We start from the raw sequence: 17,274 nt of genomic DNA on the forward strand, positions 1-17,274 counted from the left end.
TAAATTGGTCATAAAATGTGTTCTGATCTTCATCTAAGTCACAACAATAGACAAACACAGTCTGCTTAAGCTAAAACCACACAAACAATTATATGTTTTTATGTTTTTATTGAACACAGCATGTAAACATTCACAGTGCAGGGTGGAAAAAGTATGTGAACCCTTGGATTTAATAACTGGTTGACCCTCCTTTGGCAGCGTTTCCTATAGTTGCATATCAGACCTGCACAACGGTCAGGAGGAATTTTGGACCATTCCTCTTTACAAAACTGTTTCAGTTCAGCAATATTCTTGGGATGTCTGGTGTGAATCGCTCTCTTGAGGTCATGCCACAGCATCTCAATTGGGTTGAGGTCAGGACTCTGACTGGGCCACTCCAGAAGGCCTATTTTCTTCTGTTGAAGCCATTCTGTTGTTGATTTACTTCTGTGCTTTGGGTCGTTGTCCTGTTGCATCACCCATCTTCTGTTGAGCTTCAATTGGTGGACAGATGGCCTTAACTTCTCCAGCAAAATGTCTTGATAAACTTGAGAATTCATTTTTCCGTCGATGATGGCAATCTGTCCAGGCCCTGAGGCAGCAAAGCAGCCCCAAACCATGATGCTCCCTCCACCATACTTCACAGTTGGGATGAGGTTTTGATGTTGGTGTGCTGTGCCTTTTTTTCTCCACACATAGCGTTGTGTGTTCCTTCCAAACAACTCAACTTTGGTTTCATCTGTCCACAGAATATTTTTCCAGCACATCCAGGTGCTCTTTTGCAAACTTCAAACGTGCAGATAAGAACACATTTTATGACCAATTTTATGACCAATTTATGCAGAAATCCAGGTAATTCCAAAGGGTTCAAATACTTTTTCTTGCAACTGTACCTTAAATGTGTAATTAAGTACATTTCTTGAGCAAATGTACTTAGTTACTTTGCAGCTCTGTTAGAGGATATAGGCCAACACGTTTGTCATGTTGTTGACACACCTGTGTATGTCTCTCATCAGTGATTGTTGGTCAGATTGGGAATTTCCTGGCGTATAACGTGGCCCCCGCTGTGATCGTCACACCTCTGGGAGCCCTGGGAGTGTTATTTGGGTAAGAGAGAGACTCTTTCTTATGTCCTGCTGGCACATTGACTATGTTTTTGATCATAAATAAAGCTTATTTGACTTTGTTATGAAGATGTTGTGTGCTCCTGCAGGGCTGTGCTGGCCTCGTGGATCCTGAAGGAGCATCTAAACATTCTGGGGAAGCTGGGCTGTGTTTTATGCTGCTGTGGCTCCGTGGTGCTCATCATCCACGCCCCTAAAGCCGAGACTGTGACCTCCAGAGAGCAGCTGGAGGAGAGGCTGGCAGACCCAGGTGAGACACTCAAATGAATCCAATAGAAAATAAATATCAATAAGATGCTTTTACTTAAGTGTGTTATGTAAGACAACAGAACAATGTAAAGTTAAAAAACAAGAAACCAAGATATTCAAGATTCAAGGCTTTATGGTCATTTTCACATTAGCTACAGTGTAGATGTGTCGATGAAAAACTTAGGTCACAGGCTCTTCCAACATTGCAACATGTATATATATATATATAATGTTTATGGATGTTCTAAAGTGCAGGTGTTTAATAGTCTTATGGCCTGTGGGATGAAACTGTCCCTGAGTCTGGTGGTTTTAGACCTGATACCAGAATTGTTTTATTTATAGGAAAACCTCATTCAGAATATCCAGACAGTAGCCTATTCACAAACAATGAAACACATGAGCACATACTACAGTTTAAAAAAGCAGAAATAAAAATAGAGCTGACTGAGTACTTCTCCTACCTCTCTAAATCTCTAAATAATCTCTCCTGCAGTGTTTGTGAGCTACGCCCTCCTGGTGGTGCTGCTGCTGCTCGTCCTCATCCTGTTTGTTGCTCCGGCTCACGGCTCCTCTAACATCATGGTGTACGTCTCCATATGCTCCCTGCTGGGCAGCTTCACCGTGCCCTGCAGCAAGGGCCTGGGCCTGGTGGCGGGGGAGGTGTTTGGGGCCGATGGGGGTCGCGCTCTGCCTCTCTTCCTCTTCCTGCTGTGCACGCTCGCCGTCAGCATCCTCCTGCAGTTCCTCTACATCAACAGGGCCCTGCAGAGCTTCAGCTCCAACGTGTTTGAAGCCGTGTACTATGTGGCGTTCACGTGCTCCGTGATCGTGGCGTCCGCTCTGCTGTTTAAGGAGTGGACGGCTCTGACGGCCACACACAGCCTGGCCCTGCTCTGCGCTCTCACCACGGTGTGTGTCGGAGTCGCTCTGCTGCGCATCTCACAGGAGGCCGAGGTCACCTGGAAGAAGAAGACGGACTGATGGAGATGATTTATGTTTACAGGCCGTTATGACACATTAAGTATTCCATCCATGCAAGTAGCATTCCTCATAACATACTTGATTGGTCAAAACTCAGTTTAAATGAACAATTTATAACTACCCTTCTTAAAGGTGGGGTAGGTAAGTTTGAGAAACCGGCTCGAGATACACTTTCTGTTATATTCCATGGAATGCTCTTAACATCCCGATAGCAATGAATATCTTAAGTGCTTTGACAAAAAATCCATTAAAAAAATGTCATCTGTGGAAGCCGTGGCGCTGTAAAAAGCACGACCAATCATCTGAGCCGGTCCGGCTAAAATAACTGGATGGCCTACCTGCCTGTCAGTCTTCTATCCGTGCACAAATTATCTCGTGCCCTCATTGGTCATGTGCACGTTCGTGTGTGTTGGAGGAGGGGCTCTGTGAGGAAGTGGCAGATTTTTTCCGGCTGTGTATTTTCAAATTCTAGCGCACTCGAGCTGGTTTCTCCAAAATTACCTACCCCACCTTTAACATTTAACTTGAATCTCTTGCAGTTTCTTATGGAAAGTTCTCAGTTACTGTGTAACCAATAATTAATTAAAGAGGCCCTACTATGCTTTTGGGGGTTTCTGTTTCCTGTAGTGTGTTTTATAGGTTTTTGTGCATGTAAATGGTCTGCAAAGGCTAAAATCCCAAACTTCCTCTCCAACCAATCAGAGCAGACTGGGCTTTGGTTTCAGAAAGAGTGTGAAAAGAGGTGCTGCAGCACAGGCAGTATGAATACTGATATCAACCTGAACTCGAGCATACTATGTCCTCTTTAAATAACACCTAACAACAGTTAACAGGTAACAGGTAACAGTTAATTTCCCATGTTATATTTTGCCTATTTGCACATATGTACAAGAGGCTTAACGAACATATGCAACCTGTTAAATAGAAACTTAAAATAATTTAATACGCTCTTTGAAAGTTCCTCCAATGAAAGACTGACTGAAAACTGACACTTTAACTTATTCAGTGAGCCTGTGAATTATTCAGTGTAATTTAAGAAGCAGCCTCTTTAGTCCAGGAGCTGTGAAGACAAGTTTGAACAATGACTGAATTATCTCTGTCTGATAGACCAAACATAAACTTTTTAATTTTTTTTAAACGTGGTAACTGTGATGTGATGTCAATTAATTTGATTATGGACTATGTATTTAAAAAATATGTTTACATTAATTTCTACTATTTTTCATAAAAGTTTAAAAAACACGCGTTTAAATGTAGTTGTACTTCAATTTTACTAATACAGATTACTATACATGTAGTTTTAAAAAAATATATGGGACTCATACTTTCATTAAAGTATTAGTTTTAACTCCTCACCAGTTGTTCACAAATGCTGTTGTCCATTATTTGTAATAATGTAGTACACACTTTTTTGAATAAACAAGGATTTTAGTACATATTGTGCTGTATTATTGTAAAATGGAGAATAGAAGTAGTGGTAGTGATTTATGTTGATCCTTAACAATTCTCCAAAAATGCATATTCAAATATTTATAATTAATAAGGCAATAAACTAAAGGGATGTTCTTAATTGCACTCTAATAAAATCTATATTAAGTTGAATTAAACATGTGTAAAACATTAAGTACTGTTATATAAGATGTAAAGAGACAATTGAATGTTGTTTATTTACTTATCTTTACGAGTAATTATAAGTAATTATAACATCTAGATGCATTGTGTTTTAAAACAGCTACTTTGCACATTAGTTGTCTATTTTTGTATAGATAATATGAATCACCTAATCACAGCAATAAAGATGACTCATGGTAAATACTATGAGTGTCAGTGTGCTTCTGGACTTCAACCTCCGGAGGGCTCGTCAGTTCAGCGGGCTCTGCTGCTCTGATAAGCAGAAGAAGAAGCTCTCAGTGCGGCAGTCGTTCAGCGGATCTCCTGCTGATGAACCTTGAGATGTGGAGCATCAGAAGCCGGAAGTAGGCTAGCTATCAGCTAATCTGCTAGCTATTCCACTTTGCTCTTGTTGTGGGGAAACCAGCAGGCATCTACCTTTTGGACAGGTAATGTACTTCCATTATTTCCTATTTAACTTATTTAACCAAACAAATAACCAATAGCTGGGTTATTTGTATTTAACTTGACGCCAACTGACTTCGCTAGCCAGCCAATTAGTTTGCCGTCGAGCTAATACAAGCTACTGTGGCTATCGAGGGAAATACTCGTAATGCAATGCTTATATTTGGATGAAAATGTAATAGTTTGGCCCCACAATAATGGCCCTTTCAATGTGAATGGTGTTCTGACATTTGATGACAGTGTTTTTAAGGAAATAGGCTGTTTACTGCCGGTGTATCTAATTAACAGCCGAAATAAGATCGCGGATGTTGCCTTTGTTAATTACGCCCAAATGCTACGGAACTAACCAGATCAGGTACTGTCAGATACCAGGCTACTAAGCTAATAGTATTTAATAAAATGTGCCTTTCGTTACCTATTTTTTTTTTTTAAATAGAGGCCTTATAACTGTGTTTTGGCACTTTGCTTCGCACTTACGAACTGCAGTGCACTTCTTTTAAAATGTATGTATTTTAATTGTTGTTTTTTTACTTAATTGTTTTTATTATTTGTATTTTTATATTGTCTATTTTTTTCACTTTGTTATTGTTTATTTTTTAAATGATAAATAATCAATGCAGTATACTTTCCATTATAGTTAAAATTGTATTTATATTCGATTATTTGTACTTTATAAGTATTATTTGTATCATTATCAATCAGGGTTATATTTTCCCTTTTAATGTTACACATTATTTTATTTTTAAATGTATTTTATTTTATATTATCTATTCATATATACTTTTTTTTAGTTTTCAAGGGTTATCATTTGTATCCTTAATTATTCATAGCCTCGTATCTATTTATCTAGCCTTTTGTATCTTATGATATGAAACCCCACTTTTAAGATCAGTGTTGCAAAGCACTGTCAAGCTGCATTTCCAAATGTAGTTCCTCGTTGTATCTTAGCTTAGCACAGAGCGTGCTCAGGTTAACCTCAGCGGTGTCCCTCCCTGAATCCCTCTGTTGGAAAGGTGTTATTGACATAGCAGCTGACTAAGTTGCACAAGGCTTTTTTTTGCACAACACCCTCTCAACCTGCTGGCATTCAATCATCGATTCTAGTATGGGATAAGCTGACATTGAAACTAGTTAGTTGTAAAAGTTACTCTGATGGATTAATACCAAACATCAAATCATGGTGGATGACTTTTGCAATATCACCTGTGGAGACAGTAGGTCTTGGCTGTCAAAATGTCTCTTTTGGACTTTTATACCCTCCAGCAGCTGTTTATAAATGTCATGTCTAACTTTGTGTCTGCTCTCAGGGGTGTGGGCTGGACGGGACTGTCATTTAGGCAAGCACCTGCACTGTTTGCTCGTAGATGTGACAGACCACACCAACACAACCAGCCTCACTATGGGTGAGGACCGGGGGAAGTATGATTTCTACCTCGGCCTGGGGTTGGCCGTCAGCTCCAGCATCTTCATCGGAGGAAGTTTCATCTTGAAGAAGAAAGGACTTCTGCGGCTGGCCAGGAAAGGATCCATGCGAGCAGGTACTGACCTTTACTGAGGAACTGATGCACCTCACAAATTACCTGAAAACAAGGAACAAACCTTCCACCTGTCAGAGCATCGAAGGCACTCCCTGCTGCAGTTAAGCAACTGATAAGTATCTGAACAGGTAGAGGCACACCTGGAGAAAACACTTCACCTACGTTTCAGGTTTTCTTAGTTTTACTCTGAAGGGTGTGTGTTCGTGCATCGGGAAGCTTTCACAGGGAAGTTAAGCTGGAGGAAATAATTAACAACTTCTTATAAAAACTTTTTTTTTTAGGGTAAAGTCCATAAAAGATACTCAGTCTTATAGAAGGTTCTGGTTCAAAGTACATTAGCTTTTTCAGAAACTTTCCAAGAAAAGTTTGGGAGGATTTAAAAACAATTATAATAAGAACATATATTTATTTATTTAAGTAGCACTTTTTAATGCAATGTAAAAAAGTCCTTCTACAAAGACAAAATGAAAACACAGCAATAATAAAATAACCAAACATACATCATGCAAATATTTTTAACGTATGTTTTTAAGCTTCAATAATAAAATGAACCCCTGACATTTGTATTAGTTGTAATATTAATACCTTACCGTTTTTAAAGTTGTCTTATTTAGGGGAGGGGTCAATACATTCACATGATATTTGAAAGGGGGATATACAGGCCTATAGAATCCTTTTATTTTAAATGTAATTTGTTTTTGTGATTCAATGAAAGTTCAATAACTCAAACGTATTTACTTTAATTTGAGCTCAACTAAATTGGCTTTTTAAAATGTTCTATATGAGTGTCAGCTGATGGTTGATCACCTGACCCTCTGCAGCTGCTGCATGTTGTGTATTTATTGACTGCATGTTTTGTTAACATGCAAATGTTATTCAAATGAATTGATTCAAATGTTCTTAATATATGCTGTTGTTCTTCAGGCCAGGGGGGTCATGCATATCTGAAGGAGTGGCTGTGGTGGGCCGGTTTATTATCAAGTAAGTGAAAACATGCAGGAGGTCCAAACTGTGATCAGATAGGAGCTGGTTAGTTAAAGGATGTTTAGGCAATGAGATTCAAACTGGGTTCAAGTTGGTTGAAAGGATAGATTTGTGAATTCAAGCCCTTTTTTAAAAAGGACTTCATTGAATCAACAGCATATTTTAGCCCCTCAAGTGTGAAGATTTGCTGTTTTTCTTTATTTTAAATCATATGAGGGATATCTTTCACCAAATTAGACTATATTAAAAAGTAACTTGGTTCCAGCACTAGTGGGAGGACCTTACTTTTAATCAATTGTTGTTAAACCATTATATGTAACTTTGACCCAGTTTACCTCACACTTCTGGTATGTGTTGTTATGTAGTTTACCTGCAAATGACTCCACCCGTGATCTCATAATCATTATTGTTTCAACACATTAACCTCAGACAGTGCTTCATGTTTCCCTCAGCCTGCCTTTCATTACACCGTGTGTCTTACTGAGTGTTTGTCATACCTCTCAGTGGGAGCCGGTGAAGCAGCGAACTTTGCAGCGTACGCCTTCGCTCCGGCGACCCTGGTGACCCCACTGGGAGCGCTCAGCGTGCTCGTCAGGTAAAGATACCTCTGCAGGAAAAAAAATCAGGTCTTCTGTGTTTTCCTCACCTCTTCTGCTTCAGTGAGAAATGTCTCGGGGTTAAGGAAAGATGATCAGAGGAAAGAGATGCACTGACACTGACGTCATTATGATGAGAGGAGGATGTTACTGAGTCTAGCGTAGGGAAACTACAATGTGACATAGATGGACTAAAAACATATTTTTTATCCTGTTTCATGCAAGCTTTATAAACATGGACATCGGTAACAAATATATTCTTCATTGCCAAGGAATTGGTTGATCACACTCGTGTCCGGTTGGATTAATCCACATGAATCCCAATTATTATGAAAGTATGAAACTATTTAAAGTGGACCTATCATGCTATATTTGAATAATATAGTGTAGGACCATACCTATATAAGGCATATTTATACTTTTTATTTTTCAAAATACCAAACAGATCATGCATTTTAGCCATTCCTCATTTCGCTCAATTTAACACTGTCTTTGCATCATGGGCTGATTCTGTGAGAACAGCACCATCTACAGGCCTGGCATATGTACTACAGCGTCTCCAGCGCTTTCCAACGGCAATGTCCGTGGCTGTCTCCTCCTGATTGGTGGAGTTGGCCCAATAGCCGTAGCGCCACTTCTGTGACGTCATAGAAGTGTTCAAATCTGGATCAGTCTGTATCAGATCCGTTGCAGCCCCTTTTTTAAGAGATTTGGGTATGGAGGAAAATAGAGAGGGTTGTGTTTTCTGACACTTGGTGAGTTCCCTGGAACACCGGGGACACATATTCATATAGAAGAAGTACAAAAGTGCATTTTGCATGATAGGTCACCTTTAAAGGTGACTACAGATGGAAAGGCTCGACATAATCTGACGATAACATCATTTTTGCTGAGTTTAATTGACACCAGGAGCATCATCAAGGCCAGCGGGGATGTTGAGGGTTTAATCTCCCAGGACACTGATGTCATGTCGTGTGTTGAGAAAATGTAAGAATGTGTCTCAAGGCCTCTGGTATGTTGTAAATCTGACAAAGAGGCGGACTGCGCAGCCGCTTGACCCGCGGACCTGCCTGATGGGGAATAGAGACACACTGAATAAAGTTGATGTAGTGTGTTATAAGGCAAGCACACTGTGACGTGGTCTCACGGTAAGTCAATATAGATGCAGGCAGGGACCCTGCATGACATATTGGGTGCCGTGTCCTTCAGTCCTGTTTGTTTTCAAGATGACCTGCACCATCTGTCAGGATATAAACGGCTGAATGACAGAAACACTGTTGCATGTCAGCATCATGTCTGATTTGTTTTTAATCTGTGGGATGTTGAAGGAGATATCTAGTCTTTCTGACCCCACAATCATGCATGACAATCACACCAATCTAAACTTAGCTTCTGTAATGAGCTAGATTATTTAATGTCAAAGTGTGAAGTCCATTTACATGTCCTGTGCCCTGGCAGGGTAACTAACCTTGGCTCTGACTTGACAGGGTCAGCCTGCTTTGGCTTTGTCTTCTCCTGGGACATCATTAAATGTCTGTTTCCAGCACCTGAATCTCTTTTAGGCATCCGATCACGTTCCTCTTTTCTCACAGAGCTATGATGCCCTAACTCGATTTTTTTTAAATATGAAGTTTCTCTCTAAGACTACTCACTTTCTATTCAGTAATCTATGGAAATGAGGCCGTGTTGGATGGCCAGCTGAGCAGACCTTTAAAAATCGTCGCCGTGCTTGGCCTAGATTGTGCCACTTAAGGACCACTGCATTATAAAAGTAGTCTGCTCTACAAATCCAAACAGACACAAAACAAAACTTTGTTTTATCATTCAAGGTCAGGCAACTAATTTGAATGAAAATCATATGAGCAATATGTACTTTCAAGTAGATGTGCTAGTTCCACATTTAGTTGTAAAATGAAGTGTGTCAATTCGGCAAAATGTATTTTAGGAGCTACAATGAAAAGTAAGCCAGCATTTATTACTTCTATTATGATTATTATTATTATTACCATGATGGTCTAAACTTTAGACCATCATGGTTTGCATTTAGTTACTTGCAAATTGTCACTAGGGTGTGGTTTGTGTTGTTTAATGAACCTGCTGTATCTCGAGTTAGACAAAGGGGGTAGTTTGACTTTGTTTTATTTCTTTACTAAACATCTTGAAATGCATCACAGCTATGAGCCAAGTTTAGTCCATTAGACATTACATTACATTACATGTCACTTGTTAGACGTTTTTATCCAAAGCGACTTACAGACTCAATACTGTGGGCAATCCCCACAGGAGCAATTTGGGGTGAAGTGTCTCAGGGACACAACAACATGCTGACTGCAGTGGGGTTTGAACCTGTTCCCTGATCCGAACACCAACGCACAACCCACTGCACCACACGCCTCCTTAGCTACTTCATTTATTGGGAATTTAGTCGCTGCCCTTACATTTGAGTTAATTTCCTTACACACTGGAAAGCAATATTATACAAGCCATTTAAAACACTGCTTCCAATGTGTGACATGTTGCTCTGAGTCACACCAGACACACACTGAATGTACTGCAGCACACAAAGCGCATTCATCAGCACGTTGTATTTCCAAGGTTTATTCTGCAAAAAACGAAGTCTTTAACGACAAATATGGTAATTATTGCCAGGCAACCTGTGGGTTTCTTTGCTGGAAGCAGCTTAGAAACTACTGCTGTTGTCTCAGGTCCTTTAACAGAAACATGAGAGGTATCAATATTCTCATCTGACTCAAAATAAGCAATACGTGTGTTTCAATTCAACGATTCATTATAAACACTATTGGTTTATTGCGTCAGCATTTTCCATTGCAAAAGCACGATCACCCTCCGTGTGACCTGTATTTGTTTCCGAACCGTTGTTGACAATTCCCCTGACAGTTGTGTACACAGTCAATTAAGTAAATGAATTACAATGTGATGACTCGGCGCTTCCTTTGTGTCGTCCTTTGCTCTACGACAGACCTGTCAGACACGTTAACCTCCACCAGATAAAAGTTTCATCTTCCTTTTTTAACTTTTGGCTGGTGCAGTTCATCGGAGCAACTTTTAAGGACAATTGAGCAGAAGACATGGCCTCTGATGGACACACAGTCAGAACCCTGTCATTTCTGTCTATTGACGTTCAACCCTGAAAAGAAACTCCAACTTAAAGTCACCTTCACAAGACTGCAGCAAATTTAGTCCAGTTGAAGCAGGTACAAAAGGGAATGTGTCACCCTTTTATCATAACCATGCTGGGTAAAGATGGCTTGATACAAATGTTTGACCCTCTCTGCAACACAACACATTTTCTGAATTGCACATCTAATAGAGGAGCAGTGAAGCATCATATTCACTGAATCAGAGGACAGTCGAGGGACAAATTAAAGTACATTCGGTGTAAGAGCGAAAATGTGTTTATATGTATAAGGAGTTCGCTCTCAAGTTCATATAAGAGTGAGGCTGTCTTTTAAAACATATTTAAAACAGTAAAAGGAGTGTCTACCTATTTATTAGGCTTTAGTATTTTGACTTTCAACCCTCAAAAGTAACTCCAACTTAAAGTCACCTTCAGAAGACTGCAGTGAATTCAATGCATTCAGTGTTAATTAGAGTGGAAGCAGGTAAAAAACATACATTTTGTCGTAACCATGCTGGTTAAAGATCATTTGATGTTGTGAAATGTTTGATAATCTCTGCAACATAGCACATAAGTACATTTTCTGAATTGCACATCTAATTGAGGAGCAGTAACTAATAAGTGTTACTGAATCAGAGGACAGTTAACGGACAAATTAATGCATTTGGTGTTTTTTCTTCACATTTACCAAATACAGAGCGCATGCTCATGTGTTTAAAAAGTTCGCCCACAAGTTCATCGACAATACTGAGGCTATATTGTCTTTCCAAAACATATTTAAAACAATAAAAGGAAATTCTACCTATCTCTTTTTGCCTTTGTTCTTCATATTATGGTTGGCTGAAGCAGAAATAATCTATTGTCAGGGCTTTTGTGTTTTCTTATTCCTCCTTACAGTTGTATAGAGTATAATATGCCTTTTAATCTTTAGTTATTGCTAAGTGATGAGGCCTTAACCCTTTAACTGCCAGCACCACCATTTGGTAGAGCTCATTTTGTGTCTTGATATCTTGTTGAAAAAGAAAAAAGTTGAACTCCATCTGATTCAGCCAGCTCTACCCTTTGGTTGACATGTTATGCACAAAACAACCTCTAGATGTCACTGTGGTTCGAACAGAAAGCCCTTCAGCTAGCTTCCACTGAGGAAGTTGGTCAACTTTTGTCAGGTAACCATATCATTGGAGACATATTTTAGTGGCAGGGCACTGACTGAACATAATTAGATAACTTGATGCACAAAAAAAGTTTTCACAAGGGTGTAATTACTTCTTTGAAAATATGCTCAACCAATCGGTCGAATTGGCCTTTTATGGTAAGCTAGCAATATGACTTTTTCAGAGTTTCAGAGATGTTTTCCAATAAAATATGGTAAATAAACTGATCTCTTCGGTTTACGACTGTAATTCTCCTTCGCAAAACAAGACCGTCTACCTCTTTGCCGATGAAATAAAATTGTTATGCGTAGGATCAAAGGTCGACAGTTCGGTGTGGAAACAATTGGAAATTTAATCATAGTATACAAGCAATGAAAAGAACACTTTTAGTTGTTTGGGAGCCCTACGTTTTTATGGTAAAATCTTCGTTTTTTCACTTTTCTATTAACGTCAAACAGCTAAGTTTTTGCCTTTATAGGTTATGCGAAGATTATAGGGAATAAATTGTCTTTACAACAATAAAAGAGAGTCAATTTCCCATTTCGACTGTCAAATTGGGAAATTGACGGTCTGGTCTTTTCGATACCTTAAAAAAAAACACGAAAAGAATAGTTCTATTCGTGTTTTGTTAAAGAAAAAAACTGACTGGTGTCGGGGTTTAAAACACAAAATACTCGGAGATGGGTTTACCATCTCGACCGGAAAGATACGCATTTTTGTCATTGTAAAGTTGTTAGTAGTATATTCGTCACATGTCATAAACGATACGTAGTTCGAGTTATTTGTGGTTTGAGTTTATGTGCACAAAGAAATTACCTCCTTTACTCGTTTATTGTTGGTCTATAATAAGTATTTTCTATGTATTATAAGATTAACCAGTTTTTTTTTTTTTTTACCTTTTTCATACATTTCACAAAAAAGTACTATTTTTTTTCTTGAACCGAGTAGAATGACATATACGACTTAATCCGGATTGTCCTTTGCCGTGACCGATTAGTCGTGTACAGATGATAGGACACAACCGGCTGAAAGAGGTGGACACACCGCCCGGAAACCCCGGACTTACGGTACGTACTTTACACGATATATCTTAAAATAGGGTGAGAAAGTGAGACTCTGAGTCTTCCGTCCATGATTCTAAATCATTGTAATGGTAGCTTANCTTATCAAGACATTTTCCGGGTCATTTCACACTTTTAGGAACCTTCCTGATAGAAAAAAGACTATGCGACCGCAACCTAAAACCATGTGCAAAGTTACTTTTTTACATATTAGTAAATGGATGTGTGTCCTGTACTGACTGTGTCCTGTTCTGACTGTCCTGTACTGACTGTCCTGTACTGACTGTCCCCTGGACTGACTGTCCTGTACTGACTGTGTCCTGGACTGACTGTGTCCTGTTCTGACTGTCCTGTACTGACTGTGTCCTGGACTGACTGTGTCCTGTTCTGACTGTGTCCTGTACTGACTGTCCTGTACTGACTGTGTCCTGACTGTGTCCTGTATTGACTTTGTCCTGGACTGACTGTGTCCTGGACTGACTGTGTCCTGGACTGACTCTGTCCTGGACTGACTGTCTCCTGTACTGACTGTGTCCTGGACTGACTGTGTCTTGTACTGACTGTGTTCTGTACTGACTGTGTCCTGACTGTGTCCTGTATTGACTGTGTCCTGGACTGACTGTGTCCTGGACTGACTGTGTCCTTTACTGACTGTCCTGTACTGACTGTCCTGTACTGACTGTGTCCTGGACTGACTGTGTCCTGGACTGACTCTGTCCTGGACTGACTGTCTCCTGTACTGACTGTGTCCTGGACTGACTGTGTCTTGTACTGACTGTGTCCTGGACTGACTGTGTCTTGTACTGACTGAGTCCTGTACTGACTGTCCTGTACTGACTGTGTCCTGTTCTGACTGTCCTGTTCTGTGTTTGCAGTGCGGTGCTGTCGTCCTACTTCCTGACGGAGCGGTTGAACCTCCACGGGAAGCTGGGCTGCCTCCTCAGCATCCTGGGCTCCACCACCATGGTGATCCACGCCCCGCAGGAGGAGGAGATCAGCAGCCTGGACCACATGTCCGAGAAGCTCGTCGACCCAGGTACAGAGAGAACGGGCCGGAAACATTTGTGTCATCATGGCTTACTTCCTTGTAACACTTAACAAAAGAATAAGGGAGGACATGTTGTGCTTTCTGGGGTTTTCCCTTTCCTGTAGTGTTCTATAGGTTTTAGTGCATGAGTCTGCAAAGGCTGAGATCCCTTCATGCAGAGTTTCTCTCCCACAGACAGTAGAGGCACAAATTAATAATGCAGTGTTTCCCATACGTTGATTTATTTGTGGCGGGCGGTGCGGTGTGCCCACAAATAGAAATTCTGTGGGAAACACTGTAATGTGAACAGAATATGTGACCCGCTCTATCGAAATCAGTCTCAATCGGGCTCATTTCAAAATAAATGTGGATTTGCGTAAAAAAATAGTTTGCGGGGTTCGGGTGTTTTGTTTGATTTTAACTAAACAAAGTCTTGGCTTTCAGAATATGAAACTTTTATTTCCAAAATCACACGATAAATACATGTTTGAAGCTTGTGAAGGGAAGAAGGCACCTCTCACTCGCACCCTGCTGTTCCTCAGCACCGCCCCCCCCCTCCCCTCCAGCTGACATTATGAATGTAAGGCATATAGTAACCATAGATAACACGGCAGGGTCCGTTACAGTTTGTTTTCATCTGATTTCAAATAAACAAAGTCTTGGCTTTCAGAATATTAACTTGTTTCGGCAAATTCAGATGATAAATACAACTTTGAAGTTTGTAACGGCATAATTACAAGTGGAGAACGGAGTAACTTAACGTCACAGCAGGCATAACAACAGCCAGTGTTTCTCGTGAGGGTTTCCCCCGGGAAACAAACACAATACACACAAATGACAAAAATACACACACACACACTTGTGAGCTTCCCCCAGACCAGTAATCCAAACCAAAATATTTTCCCTCCGTAGTCCTTTGATCATTTGCTCCTAATAATCAGATCGATGGATTCCAGAGAAGAGATGACTAACAGTCATTATATAATGTGACATATTTAGCTTAATATTTGGAGTACAACAACAATAATCCTGATATCATCAGAAAACTAGGAATCTCCTTTCAACAGTGTATACAACTCAAAATGTGTCCTCTGGTCAATGCGACTGATTTCGATGGAGCAGGTCACATATGTCCTCTTTAAAAGGCTACAGTATGTACATGTTAAATTGCCTATTTTTGCTTGATTTAAGAACAAACTAGAACTACTTATTATGGCATTTTATTTTTCCTTAATTAAGACGAGTGGGCCCCATATCAGATACCAGGCTAATAAGCTAATATATTGAGAGATGTTGTATTGTATACCCCATGCCTACCATACAATATCTCTTCTTCTTTTGCAAAAAATAAATACATTACCAGACCCCGGGGGGGGGTGTAGGGTGTAGGAGGTCAGATTTCACCCCAAATTAAATAAAGAATTTCAGTTTTCTGCTGCTTATTTATGACGTAGATATCAGAATATTCAAGGTTTTTTTCTCAAATGTAAAAATTCAACAAATAAATATTGACAAATGCTGTTGTACCAAACACTACCAATGTGTTTGTATTCTTACTCACCTTGCCACCCGTTTCCCCCCCAGCCTTTTTATCCTTTGCCATTGTGGTCATCATCGTGGCGCTCATCTTCATCTTCGTGGTGGGTCCCCGTCACGGTCAGAGCAACATCCTGGTGTACATCACCATCTGCTCGGTGATCGGCTCGCTGTCGGTGTCCTGCGTCAAAGGCCTGGGCATCGCCATCAAGGAGGCGATCGCGGGGAAGGACGTGGTGGGGAACCCTCTGGCCTGGATCCTGCTGCTGGGGCTGCTGGCCTGCGTGAGCACGCAGATCAACTACCTGAACAAGGCACTGGACATCTTCAACACCTCGCTGGTGACGCCCATCTACTACGTGTTCTTCACCACCTCCGTGCTCTCCTGCTCCGCCATCCTCTTCAAGGAGTGGGGTCACATGGGGGCCGGGGACGTCATCGGGACCCTGAGCGGCTTCCTCACCATCATCGTGGGCATCTTCCTGCTGCACGCCTTCAAAGACGTGAGCGTCAGCCTGTCGTCGCTCGCCGTGTCCATGAGGAAGGACGAGCGCCCGGCGGCTAACGGCGTGGCGTCGCACTACGAGCTGCTGCACGAGTCCACGGGGGACATGGAGGACCGGGAGATGGGGCTGCCCTTTGACAGCGTCTCCAGGAGGAACGGGGCGATGACTTCCTCTTTAGATCACTGAGGAACTCTTCATACTGACTCAACACTAATGAGACAATCGACTGTGGGAAGCGTTCGGACAGCGGATTGTATTTAACGTTTTAATTTGCCTTACTTTTCTCTGAACCCTAGAACTTAATTTCATTCCTCTGTAGCGCTGTAAATATGAGTTTTTTTAAGAGAAGTTTTGTTATATGTACATGCATACTCATGCACTGACTTACTTTCTATAAATCAAAGGGGATAAAATGTTTTAATATATATTCTATATGAAGTCCTGCTGACAATTAAAAAAGGACGCTCACTATGGTTTGAGGTTTTTTCGTGATACTTGAAGGTAACGACAGATTTCGTTGGAAGTTTTCTTTTTTACATAAAGCTCTCGAGGTGAACCAACAGATTTGTTACATATTTATTGAATTAAAATGATTAAAACATTTGAAGGCACAGTGAATAAATGCTTAACATGAGTATGAGCGTTGTTACTTTTCAATTTCCTTTAAAATATTGTGCATGCACGTTCAACAACAATATAGAATAGAACACCTCCACCCTTAATACTCCACCACCGCAAAGCCCTTAAATATTATCTGATAAAACTCATTTCACCTCCCTGATCTAAAGCTTTCTGCAAGTATAAAACAAAGAATAGTCATCCAAAAAGGGGAATATCTATTCGTTTATGATAAGGCACAAGTGAATACAAAAAATAATAACTGACACAAAAAAAAAAGTGGCCCCTCTTCCCGACGTCTTCCTCTCTACGAAGTGACTGAGTTTCAGCTGCTGGCCAGAGACTGGTGGATGGGCGGCTGGAAGCAGCGCACGTGCTCCACCGGCATGTTCTCTCCGTCTCCGGCCTTCAGGTACTTGTTCAGGATCGAAAACACCTCGTTGTTGATGACCTGGAATCTGCGGATCCTGTCCACCATCTTCTTCAGCGGCTGAAGGAAGGCAGATATACAGAGGGGGGGGGCATTCAATATCAGGAGGGTATATGCAGGAATCCTGAAGTCAAATGAAAAACCTTTTAAGACCCTTTCTATACATTTTAAGACCTCATCCCCACTTGGAGTTCTAACCGGTTACACACTTTACCTCACATTGACTATATACAGTATTGATTGTCCTTCCTCCTTATCTTCCAACCATTTGGACAG

The 17,274-nt window shown here is 40.6% G+C and overlaps 2 protein-coding genes across 2 annotated transcripts in view; both read left to right on the top strand.

Moving 5' to 3' along the window:
* Positions 1–2,530, top strand: part of nipa1 (NIPA magnesium transporter 1) — a 24,789-nt gene extending 22,259 nt beyond the window's left edge. The window contains exons 3-5 of the mRNA XM_010793942.1: positions 996–1,086; positions 1,193–1,353; positions 1,846–2,530. Of these exons, the coding sequence (XP_010792244.1) occupies positions 996–1,086; positions 1,193–1,353; positions 1,846–2,333 (740 nt within the window). The 3' untranslated portion in view covers positions 2,334–2,530. The remainder of the gene's footprint in view (positions 1–995; positions 1,087–1,192; positions 1,354–1,845) is intronic.
* A 1,681-nt stretch (positions 2,531–4,211) lies between these two features.
* nipa2 (NIPA magnesium transporter 2) lies at positions 4,212–16,584 on the top strand. The gene is made up of 6 exons (XM_010793945.1): positions 4,212–4,393; positions 5,717–5,947; positions 6,872–6,928; positions 7,436–7,526; positions 13,757–13,917; positions 15,493–16,584. The coding sequence occupies exons 2-6, from the start codon at positions 5,809–5,811 to the stop codon at positions 16,134–16,136; spliced, it is 1,092 nt and encodes a 363-aa protein (XP_010792247.1). The 5' UTR covers positions 4,212–4,393; positions 5,717–5,808; the 3' UTR covers positions 16,137–16,584.
* The last annotated feature ends 690 nt before the right edge of the window (positions 16,585–17,274 follow it).

Source organism: Notothenia coriiceps, unplaced genomic scaffold, assembly GCF_000735185.1.
Source record: "Notothenia coriiceps isolate Sejong01 unplaced genomic scaffold, NC01 NC01_scaffold00037244, whole genome shotgun sequence".
NCBI lineage: Eukaryota > Metazoa > Chordata > Actinopteri > Perciformes > Nototheniidae > Notothenia > Notothenia coriiceps.

Excerpts from the sequence above, each read along its gene's own strand:
- nipa2 (XM_010793945.1), top strand. The coding sequence starts at position 5,809 with ATGGGTGAGGACCGGGGGAAGTATGATTTCTACCTCGGCCTGGGGTTG. Across the intron at positions 5,948-6,871 it reads GAAAGGATCCATGCGAGCAG|GCCAGGGGGGTCATGCATAT; the intron begins GTACTGACCTTT and ends GTTGTTCTTCAG. Across the intron at positions 7,527-13,756 it reads GCGCTCAGCGTGCTCGTCAG|TGCGGTGCTGTCGTCCTACT; the intron begins GTAAAGATACCT and ends CTGTGTTTGCAG.